Source organism: Lissotriton helveticus, chromosome 1_1, assembly GCF_964261635.1.
Source record: "Lissotriton helveticus chromosome 1_1, aLisHel1.1, whole genome shotgun sequence".
NCBI lineage: Eukaryota > Metazoa > Chordata > Amphibia > Caudata > Salamandridae > Lissotriton > Lissotriton helveticus.
Genome location: NC_136057.1, coordinates 1,812,491,032 through 1,812,503,602, shown reverse-complemented (window position 1 = coordinate 1,812,503,602; position 12,571 = coordinate 1,812,491,032). Strand labels below are relative to the sequence as shown.

General features: G+C 40.9%; 1 protein-coding gene across 1 annotated transcript in view; it reads left to right on the top strand.

The window, feature by feature from the left end:
* ARHGAP29 (Rho GTPase activating protein 29) overlaps nucleotides 1–4,496 on the top strand; it is a 341,359-nt gene extending 336,863 nt beyond the window's left edge. Inside the window, exon 23 of the mRNA XM_078640938.1 lies at nucleotides 1,334–4,496. Coding sequence (XP_078497064.1) covers nucleotides 1,334–2,235 — 902 coding nt within the window. The 3' untranslated portion in view covers nucleotides 2,236–4,496. The remainder of the gene's footprint in view (nucleotides 1–1,333) is intronic.
* Nucleotides 4,497–12,571: the final 8,075 nt, after the last annotated feature.

Sequence of the window (12,571 nt, the reverse complement as noted above, 5' to 3'; positions counted from 1 at the left end):
TTACCTGCAATAGTTGGAGTCATGGTACCTTGCGACTCTAAAAGACTTCTTCAAAGAAAAACAACTTGCACATGTCCGAGCCCAACACTAGATGGCAGGAGTATAAAAAGCATGTGCATTTACAAGCACTACATGCCACAAACAGATCCTTACAAAGTAAGTAACAATTTCTTTTATGTTTAACTTGGGTTTTAGTGTGTCTGCAAAATAGCACTTGGCTTTCCAATCCACCATTATGCTCAGAGTTTTGGTTTCGATCGAGAGGATAGTTGATGGTCACTCAAAAAAAGCTTGTATTGGTGCAGACCTGTTGCCTTTTAATGGAAGGAGAATAATGCGTGTGGTGCCTATCATTGGGAGTTGTAATGGAGAGGTTTAAGCATAAATCCAGGATTCAAGATTCTCTCTGTATAGAGATATTAAGTGACATTCTCATTGATATTAATATGACGTGAAAGCAATGGAAGCAGTAAGTACCATCTGGCAGTGGTACATCTCAATAGCTTCCTTGCATGATCTTCTCCAGATGTAGCCCACAAGTCTGGTGGATTTCTTGCATGGTTTGCTTGAATTTAAAAAATGGTTTAGCTTTTTTTTGGTTTCATATTTGCTCTTGCTTGGCATCCACAGTGGAAAGCTTTGCATGAGAGAGGCGACCAACGAAAATGGCTCTCCTCATGTCGTTCCACTATTCGCCAGTTAGACTGTTCTTGTAGGCTTGAAAGAAAGCTCAACAAGCTGAGACATCAGTTGTATATTTTTGAAAATGCTATTGCGCATATTTCAGCCCAACATAGTGACTCTCTCTTATCCATTACGTGTGATATATCACATAGCAATGATACCATATCCACTATATTGACATACCACAACATTCAAGCTATATATTAATTGTTCTTAATTCCACTTATATTTACCTCTGTTTTAGTATTGGTACAGTTAAGAATAGTAAGTATCTGCTTACCTCACAAAGCGGTAGTTCTATGTAGTAGCAGCAATAATGTGGGTTGACATTAACAATCTCGATATAGTGTAATTGAAGCGTCCATTATGGCTAATGTTAAAATTGTTTTCACAATGCAGAATGCATAACTCTTTTGAAGGATAACTGTTACTTGGTCAAGCTACCATTGTAATTTTTTGGGTGGAAACATTCTGAAACAAAGGTGTCACCGTAACCATCTCCATGGCTTCTATGTTTGCTCTAGTAGTCCCGCAAGGTTTTAACCTGATACTGGAAACTCCTGGAAAGAGCTGTCCCTACAGAGCTGTAGCTTATTTGTTTTATTTAATTCATTGAATATGTTCCTAAAAATGTTCTATTCTTTTGCAGGTATCAGTGAGAACAAAAGTTTGGATAAAGACATTGAAGCCTCTTCCCAAGTTACAGATGGAGGAGGGAAACCTAGCAATTCAGCGCCCTTAAAATCATATCGCCAAATGACTAAAGTCCAAATGAGGTCACCCAGGATAAAATCAGGTGTCCGCCCTGTGAGTCTCCCTGTAGATCGAATACTTGCTTCATCTGTTCTAACTGAGAACAATTCGAGGAACGTCGGTGCTCCGAATGAAGACCAAGTTGGCCAGAGTGTCATTGAAGAAGTTACGGAAGTTAAGCCTGCCCCCGCTATAAATGCATACAAAAGACTTTCTTCTTATGATTCCCAGACATCTTGGGGCAAGCAGTATAGACAGTATGACCTGACCCAAAGGACCGCAATGATAGTGACCAATGTACCCCAAGAGAACCAAGCTCATGAAAGCCTACACGCCTGTGTTGTTGCTTCATCATACAATGCAGGCAACAATCAAAGAAGTGCCCTGCTTCCCCACCAGCCATACACTGTACCTGGAAGGACGGTCAAGATGACAACAGAAGGAATGCCCACAGACTCAAACCTCTCTGCTTTCAGGGCTCCAAGAACCTTGCAACCTCCACCTGGGACCTTTTACAAGCCACCTTCCTACAGCAAGGCCAATCAGAATGTCGATTCCACCAAAACTGGTGCAGCAACTAACAGCATTGCTGCGCTCCCCCAAAATAGTAACAGTGCTTTGAAACCTGTTGCACCTGTTGCAGACACAGACTCCCAATCACCCATGTCTGTGCAACACACAAACTTTAAAAGAAACAGCTCGGTGGATGACGTTCACCAAGCAGAAGTGAAGCCAGCTCTAAGACTCAGACCAAAACGGATACAGGAACTGGAACACAGAGAAGCTCACTTTGTGTAGTGTAGCATGATATTTGTAGAGTTTTATTTGACGCGGTCACTTTTCCCTATTTCCTCGAGGGACCCTTTTTTGTGCCATATTATAATTGTTCTCCTACAGTGTTTTAAAAAACAAAACTGGTAAAAGTGAAGGACGAAGATTGCAGTTCAGGTTTGTTTTTTAGTTTTTCATATGAAGGTGTATTTATTTGCATTCCCCAAGGGCTCCTAAGTGAAGAAAAGGTGCTCTTGTAAGGAAGGACATTTCATGCAGGGAAAAGGTTAGTGTTTATTTATAGAAAGAAACAGTGTTCGTTTTTGTAACACATGAACAAACATTTTTCAAGCTCTTCATTGTGTTAATAAACAATATTACCAGTTGGCGAAGCAAACAGCCAAGCTTGAGCTTTGCTATGAAAAAACTGTACAGTTTTTCCTATCTGTGCAATGGAAGCTGTGGATCACAATAGGTTAAAACCGAGGTCAGAGTGACATAGTTTTGTATTATATATTGCTGTATATTTTAAGTTCAATATGTTTTTCATCTGTTGTCCGTTTTATATGTTGTCACTTTAATATTATTTGTATGCGGAAGATGCACTTACTGAGCTGTACTTTTAATAACAGGAAATAGCTTATCACTTTTTAATTTGCTTTAGCTTGCCAAATGTGTAGTTTTGCCAGTGCCAGAAAACTGCTTAGGGAGTTCAGTTGCCACAGTTTAGTACTGGTAGCAGTAGTGCAGTAACCAGATGTATAACTCAAATGTTCAATTAGACTCAAACTTTATTCGGTTTAAATCGATAGTAACCGTAAAAGAGCACATTATAAAACACATACTTAAAATAAATTTGATATAATATATAAAACCATTTGGCGACTGCATTAAAACATGTATTAAAATAAAAATTGAAAATTAATCAAGTTAATCTTAGCGGGGTTCTACAAGTAAAATAGATTTCCTGTCACATATTACATACGTAATGTATGTTATGATGGTATTATATACTAAAACATCATTTAGTCTAAGCTAGAACGTAAATGTTTCCTGATAATCATATAGCTTCTTCCTAATAAATATTGGTTTTAAAAAACACTTCCTAAATGTGGTGTAGAAGTTACAGAATAGTGTCAAATGCAGTCTCAACTGGATAGATTTATTATTGCACAATCAAGTACAACCATCTGGTACCCAGCACCTCATTACTGGAAATGCGGCAAAATGGTGAACTATACCCAAACAGAAATGTGTTAGAAAATATCTATGGTATGTACTAGTAATCATTGTAAAATATGGTTGAGCCCTTCTATAATTCTAGGAGGACATGTAACTCACAAAAGTAACTTTATTATGATATCTCAGGTTTCTTTCCTAGGCCCTCATCGCGTGAATATGCTCATTTAATTCCCTTTTTGAAATCTGGGCGATAAAATCTAGGGACTCCCAAGAGTATTCATGTGAGTCACAAATTCTCTAGAACATACCTCAAATATGTGCAATCATGGTATTTTAAGCGCATAATCCAAAGTTAGGCATCTCTAAGGGTTGCCTTTGTAAACAAGATTTCAGGTTTAGTCCATGCTGAGTGCCACAATACCACAATTGACTGATATGTATGGGAGGCCAAGCTCCTTGTGGACTATTCTCTCATTCATTGATTGTGAGACAGCTAAAAGTTTCCTAAAAATGTGTTCTCTTTTCTATAGGCTATAATTTGGTCCCAAGGGCTGATAGATCTGCCCTGTATAGCACAACTGATTTAGCACTATAAAGTGGCAGCAATTCTTAAATAGGTTTAGCTTCTAGTTTGGTGGCAAAACTAAATATCCCCTCCACAGTTCTCATCATGTTTTCACTGCTAACTTCCATGTTCGTTCTGTGATAGTTTCATTATTTAATTCCTGGTGTACTAGATCAGGAATGTCATACATGAACATAATTTAAGATGACATTTGAAGAAGGGTGTGACCAAAACATAAGCTTAGAGTATTTGCATCAGATCTCTTCACTTTGTTTCAGGCGTTTTTATGTGTAAACAGTACATGTGTTAAACAGATATATAAATGTGTGCATTTATTTCACAAACGTGATGGCTTGTGCAAAGAGCGTGGTTTCCTTTCTTAACTTATTAAAACATAGACTCTCTGGCCCTTCCTAGATTGTAATGTTAATCCAGCTATCAATCAAGCCTCAGTTAAATGTGAAATTAATTGCCCAAAAATGCTCAAATATGTATTACAGTGAACTGGATTTCCTTTTCATATTAAAAGTATTTTATTATAGCCAAGGTCCATGCTCATGATTGTGATACAGCTCATTGTATCGTGGAGAGCTAGGAAAATCTTATCAATTCCTTGTTACAATTCTAGTTTGCATTAATGGCAGCTCTTCTGTGATGCATTCATTTTCAAATGTCTCCCAATGACAAATGAGTTGTTGAAAAGTTTGTATACATGAGCCAGTAGTATGAGAGTACATTGAGAGCAGAAGGTTTGCCAGTTTTCCATTATTGATCCACCACGGTTTCACATAGTCATTCTGGTGTTTAGTCCTCAACAGGTGTTAACTTCTCATCATACTACTTCTTGTAAGTGAAAATGGCTTGTGGAGAGAAGTAATGGAAATGTTGAAGCACACCTGGATTTCAGTTATAAAGCATTGTAAGAAATGTGGTTACTGTCTGAGGAGGGTGATACCCTACTCAAGCAAGAACCATAATCCTTGTCAAGGTGAGGCACAAGCAAACCCTAAATTAAGTTGTGCTCAGCCTCCTGGTAGCTTGGCACAGAGCAGTCAGGCTTAAATTGGAGGCGATATTTAAAGTATTTATGCAGCACTGCAATTAGTAAGAAAGTAAAAACACGACACAAAAAAATCCCACACCTATTTAGGAAAATATAGTACATTTTGAAAAATAAATCAAGACAAAAATGACAAAAATCCCATCAGAACTGGAGGTATGCAATTTTAAAGATTTCAAAGAAAATAGCTCCAAAAAGCACAATGGGCTAGCTGTGGCTATCTAGTCTGACCAGACCAGGACAAAGTTACAAGTTCAGACTGACCATGATGGATTGTGGGCTGGCTACAGGGACCCAGTTAGGCCCGCTGAACAAGAGTACCTTAAATCGTGTTTGCGTGATGTGGGAGGTCCTGCGTTGAGGATGCATCGTGCTGCTGAGACGATGCGTCGGTTCTGAGCAGCTGCAAGGCAGGTTCAACATCGAGGGTCCTGTTGATTAGGGCTTGCGTAGCGAAGTCTGTGCTAAGCTTCTGTTTCAAGGAGCTGCGATGTGAGAACCTGTGTTGCCGTTGATGAGGTATTTGCATTCTGAGACAGTTTGTTGGGAAAGCTTCACACAGTGGCAGTTCCGATGTGTGCTGCATTGTGGATGCTTGCGCTGAGAGAATCCTTGCAGCAGAGGCGATGCATTGGTTCTTCTCGGGATTAGACCATGCATCAGAGGTGATGCGTTTGTTCTGCTGGATCCATACATGGACTGAGAACCACCCTCAGCCTCACTTCCAAGGGTCCTGGACTGGGGTGGCCTGACTTTCCAGGGTATGACTCACTGATGGCAGAGTCCAGGTGCTGGGTTCAAAGTGGTTGGAGCCTTCTCTCCCTGAGGTCCTGGGTTCAACAGATGCAGGTCCAGTCATTTCTCACCCTGACAAAATGGGTCTGCACAGCAGGGCAGCAGTCCTTCATAGCGCCAGTCCAGCAGAGTGGCAGTCCTTTTTGCAGCATAGTAGCCCTTTCAGCTGCACAGCAGTCTTTTTCCTGGAAGAGTATCCACAGGTCCAGAAGTGTCCTGAAGGGTTGGTGTCTGGTGTCCAATATTTTACCTGGACATTCCTTTGAAGTGAGAGAAGCTTCTAGAGGTTTCCCTGTAAAGTCCACAGGCATCTTTCCTTCCTTCCCCTAGCTCCAGACTAACTACAGGGGATACGTAGCCCTGTGTGTGGAGGCAGGACACTGCCTACTCAAGTGTAAGGGTTGTGGCCATCTCCGCCCTCCCATTTTACCAGTGATGTCCCCTCTAGGCACACCGAAGATCTGTGTATCCTTATAGACAGCCACACACAATTAAAAGCCCTACTGGCAACTACACCCAGTCAATCAATCAATACTACTTTATTTCAGCCAAAAAGAATGGACATAAAAACATGTACAAAACTTTAAACATAAACCAAATAACCGATTAAATAAATACATAATTCATGCAGTAAAAACCAGAATGTTAAAATCCGATAAAAGCAAATATCAGAACATCATGTAATTAGATTTTAAAAATAGATCCACCCTAAAACAGAGATCTTCTTAACACAATGACTGAAGATAAAGTAGCGCGGCTCTACAGTTATTAATCTTGGCTTTTCGAACAACTGGGATAAGCATGCCCCTGAACATTAAAACAGTGCAGAATAGCTTTGTAAGAAGACTCATTATAGGGGGAGCAACAGACAGAGGAGGTATCGTACTGCCCCAGGAGGAAGCATAGCTTCCATCTAATACAGCCCAGTCGGAATCTAGTAAGAAGTGATCTTTCCCATGCATTATTGACACACTCAAAATATGGTTCCGTCCTTGGACATTTTGAATCGGTATGTATTTACTCAAAGATTCAGAACTGGGAATGATCGTCTGTCTCTAGCTCGTTTCCAAAGAAAATGCTTCTTCACCCAATCCATATCATCCTTAATGGAGGATGGATCAGTTAATAGGCTACCTACATTTAGGAAATTCAACTGTAGGTACTGAAGCCAAGTTATAGAGAGACCAGTCTCACATGCCAATCAGTCTTCTATAATGTCCCTACTTAAGGGAAGACTCCGTGTTGCACCAAATTGAGCATCAGAGTGGCAGGAAAGCTAATTTTATGCAGCGTTCAACTAAGTGTAGACCAAGCTCCTCATGCACCTTAGTTATTACGGCTGGGCGAGACCTCCCAAAAGTTTATGAAATACCCGGTTCTCTTCCACCTGCAGGTGACCCTTGTTAGAGGTACCCCAGATCCCTGCGCCATAAGTCCTTGTTGGAACACATCTAAGTTTGTAAATATCTGTGAGAGGGCGGATGGTGCTGATTCTTCAGACCCGCTGAGACTTTAAAGACCAACCCAAAGGCCCATTTAAAGCTGGTGCACGGTTTGCCATGAAAGAAGTCTAACTAAGATTCTCGTTGAAAGTAATGCCAAGATAGGGAAAAGAACAGGCTCTTTCAATGCGCAGGTTTACATAAAAGGGGTGACCCTGTGTCCCTCAGAACCTGGGTAAGCGTGGTTAAGTATAAAGTGGTTCTGTCGGGTAGCGAGAAATTGCTTTAAAGGATGGCTAGCTCAGCTCAATATGCATATAAAGTAAAATGAAGTAAACCCTCTAAAAACATTCAAATCAAAAATATATAGTCTTTATATTGTCAAAAAATCACGATACACAGGAATGAATTCATTCTGTGATAACACAAGTTTCAATAAATGGTAAAATCATTACGAAAAACATGTGGTGACCGTGACTGTGGTGAACAAAGTGATCAGTGCATTAAATACAGTGACACATATATACAATATATACAAGGGGAATGGGTCAGTATGATAAGTTTGTCCTCCAAGGAGACAAGGGGTAATTGTACAAGCTCCTGGAGTTATCTTGACCGGTGATGAGCGTCGACGTTTCGACCCTAAAGCACCCCAGTTGGTGGTCGCGGCGGGTCTTTATCAAGACAGGGAAATATGAAGGGCAGGTAAAGATATCAATGCCTGATGGGTGGCCAGAAGGTCCAACCCCTGGAAAAGTTGAGACAGGAATCGCGATGTGCAGGGCTATACGTCCATGCGCGACCGCTGTCCGCAATCAAGGATCTATATGTGTCACTGGATTTAATGCACTGATCACTTTGTTCACCACAGTCACATTCACCTCATGTTTTTCGTAATGATTTTACCATTTATTGAACCTTGTGTTATCACAGAATGAATTAATTCCTGTGTATCGTGATTTTTTGACAATATAAAGACTATATATTTTTGATTTGAATGTTTTTAGAGGGTTTACTTCATTTTACTTTATATGCATATTGAGCTGAGCTAGCCATCCTTTAAAGCAATTTCTTTCAATGCGCAGACCCCTAATATATAGTTGACAGGTCTTCACGGACTTATGACCACAAAACATCATTTAAGGTTTTGATCGGCTTGTTTCTAAATTAATGCGCTCCTTAAAACTTCCAAAACCATCGATGATAGCCTTCAGACCATTGGGGGTGGTGGGAGGGGGGGGTTCTGGCAAATAAAACTGCATCATCTGCGTAGAGGAGCTCCGGTACCAATTTCTTTTTGACTCTGATAGCATCTGCAGCTAAACCTATCAGAACTGACTCCAGCATAATAATGTACAGAAAGAAAGGGATTGGCGCTAAACTTGCCATACCCCACCCACGTTGGAAGCTAAAAGATTCCGAACACACTCCCATATCTCACTGAGGTCCTGAGATTCAAATGCAATTCTCTAAGGAAGTGAACTAGCACCTTCTCTACCCCCATAGAGGTCAGGAGACCCCACAAAGCAGATATATTTACGCTGTCAAGAACATTTGACAGTTCCATGAAAACTAGATGGATACCACTGCACTTAAGCAGCCTTTATGTACAGATTATAAGATTGAAGGAAGTGTCCCGATTAGGACCACTCGGGTCACTCACAACCACCTCTCAACCTTCCATACCAAATGAAGAGTCAGTCAGAGAATACAAACCAGTAATTGTTTATACAAAGTACACTCAGAGCGAAGCCCTGTCTGCCCAATCACTAGGAGTGCTGCAGAGGGACTAAAGTCCACAAGCATCGAGATGCATTTACTACATTTTGTAGCTGGGCTAGAGCACTCCCATTGTGGAATTTTCCAGACAGGTGCTACAAATGAGAGAAAAGGAAAACAAAAAACTATCTCAGTACTTATATCTTACATAGTTACATAGTCCAAGGCAACTACAGGCGGGCCAGTCTTCAGACTAGTGGGAGAAGGCCCATATCTTATGAGGAAGTTATGCGCTAATAAGAACAGCACATTCATTAGTGTAGCAAAACACAGCTCCGGAGAAATATAACTCAGAGATATACGTTTCTCGGAAGAAGCAAAGGATAGGTTTTTGATTATGATACAAAATGGGCGCCCAGACACAAAATGGCGCAGTGAATGCTAACTTACACAAAGCAATGCGAAAACATGAATTTTAGTTCAATAGACCCTCCTTTTAGCATGAGCTTAGTAATTTTATGTAATAAGGAAAAAGCCACATACATCAACGAATCATGAATGCATATCTATGATCCATATTTTAATCTTTTGGAAGAGGAATAGTAAGGAGGTAATTAGTCTTGAAGATACCCTCATCAATCTGCATGAGGTCTTCGATTTCTTTTTGAATTATAACTGTTGCATTGGTATCATGAATTGACCTCTTAGGAGCAAGAAGTCTGGTGCAATAAGAGCCAAATAAGAGGACTATCAGAATCACAATGAAATAGATCACCTTTTCAAGAATCCGACTCCAATTCCTGCACTCCATTCCTTTAACATTTTCCAGGATATCCAAAATGTGCTGGGTAATATTATTTTCCATATTAGTGATCCCGACTACACACTGGTCTCCTACTACAGCGCACACTCCACCACTCTTAGCTAAAATAAAATCAACAGCATATCTAGTCTGTTCAGAATATAACCGCTTACTTTCCAATTGGGTGGTGATATCACGTAAAGCTGCTACTGTGGAGTTAGATCAGATCTGCAATTTACATCCAAAATATTCTCTAGCTCTATCACTCCGGACCATTGCAGTACCACCAAAGGTGATAATGGAAGAAAGAATATATCCAAAAGTGATACCATTACTGTAATTATTAACTACTAAATCTGTCACTCCGTCGTAAAACTCTGCTGTCAATGTTCTTTTCACCCATCTTATACGAAGCTTACTGTACCTACAGGGTACACCTAGGGGAAGCACCATTCCTAAGGCAACATAGTTTGTACCATTATCAACATTTGAGTACGTACCATTAGACAAAAAGTAAAATCCTGGATGTGCATATATTGGACCTTGATAATCCACAGAAGCATATCTAGTATTTATTCCAGAGGTATTTGGATCCTCCATCCTCGCTAAAGACATTGTATTCTTGAACAGTATTACTCCAGAACAGTTAACATATAAAAATGTGTCAGTACTATTAATTATCGGGCAACTTTCAGACTAATATCCAGCCTTTTGAGTAACTGTCAAATCTTGGTAATTCCGGATCACCAGGGTGATATTCTGCTCTTCCATATACATATTAACACAATATGTGGTATTGTCACACCCTCGTGGCTTTTGGTAATACAGACAAAGGCTAGGATACCCCATACCAAACTCGCCCCTTACCTCTATGAAGTGGGCTGGGTGAGTATACGTGTAATTAACAAGTGACAATGGGTATGCAGTCCACAAACTTGTAACAGATTCAGTCGGATAACAAGCTATACCTGTCCCAAAAAATCTTTTGTTTATGTCCAAAAATACATTACTCTGGGGTGTCCTTTTTGTACGAATCAAGGAATTACCTGATTCTCCACATTTGATGGGGCAATCTGATCTCGTTCAAGAACCGAGGACACCCCACTTAAAATCAATAACAGTAGAATCACAAAAATAGTACACAGCATTTTTCTTTTAGTTGACCAAAATACCTGTGTATGAACAGGAGAAATCACTGGCTGCTCTTCATCAGCAACTATTCTGCCAAAAGGATGCATGACTAATCATGAAACCAAGGGGGAAGGATTCCAGCAAAAAGAATACACAAGTTTCCAGTGTCCGTCAGAGCCTCACTGGTACAGGCTCCTTTTATTCATCAAAACGTTGGCGCTCTTGAGCACCGGCGTGGAGCTTTCTCTGTCCTAAGCTCGGGTTCCCACACCGAGCAGTATAAGGTATCCCCCCTTCAAGGGAATACTTTTATATTATCCTGTCCAATGTTCAAGCAGTGCACAAATCTCACATCACCCTAAGCTAACTCCGTTGGTACTGTAGCAAAGTACACCCTAACTTACACAGTGCTTCCCTAACTAATCTGACTTCTCTTTTAGTGCACTGTCTTTCAACCGGGGGCGCAAATTCCACCTAGTGACTCCAGGCACAGAAGGGTCAACAAAAGGGGTTCCTTAACTGCTCGTATTTCTGGTGGAATCGATGCATTCAGCACTTCATAATTTTCCGCATCTGTTTTGGTCCAGGTCAACCTTGCATCACTAAAAGGGACAAACTGGGGGACTAGCTTGCACTTTGAATCCCCAACTCCATTCTTCACCCACTGGTCATAGGGCAGGGGAAGAGGGACCTTGCGGCAGTGGGTGGCATGCACCCAGTTCTTCCAGCCGGTGACTTTAACAGCATTACACATAGACAAGAGGACCTGTTCCGGTCCCTTCCATCACGACTCCAAACTCTTTTTCTTCTGGAAATTGCGCACTAAGATGTAGTCGAGCTGGGTGTCGTGCCCCTCTGGTGTAACTGGCAAAGCGACCTGAATCTGTTGGTGAATAGAACGCAGACTTTCAGTCAACTGGCATAAGTAATCAATCAACAAGGGGTAATCAATGTCAGAGAACCGCTGAGGACGCGGGGCGCCCCAGACATTCGCTGGGCTTCCAAACACAACCTCATACAGTGACAATCCTGTCCTAGAATGTGCCGTAGTTCTGGTAGATAAAAAAGCTAGTGAGAAAGCATCTGGCCACTGTAACCTTGTAGTCTCAAATTTTTGCCAGTTTCAGCTTGAGAGAACCATTGTACTTCTCAACCAAACCTGCTGACTGCGGATGGTTTGCAGCATGAAACTTGTTTTATGTGCAAACCATCACAAATTAACTGAATAATCTTGGCATTGAAATGACTTCCGTTATCACTCCAAATCAAACAGCCAAGCCGAAACAAGGAAATAACTCCTTCAGGAGTACCTTTGCAGTCGTAACGGCTGAATTATCCTTAGTGGGATAAGCCTCAACCCATTTACTGAAAGTGCAACCACCAGAACATACTTCAAACTATTGCACCTCTCCAGTTCGATGTAATCCATCTGGAGAATCTCTAAAGGAAAAGTAGGTGGTTCAAAATGACCGTGCGGTGTAGGGGTACCTTTACCAGGATTGTGCATCATGCACACCATACAATACTTCACTAAATGTGCAGCCGTTTTGGAAATGTTATCATTCTGCCTTACAGGTTCTAGTAACTTGAAAATTCCCTTAGCACTAATATGGGCTGGGGCATGGGTCATTGTCACTACAGGAAGAACATTCACATCTGGTAACATC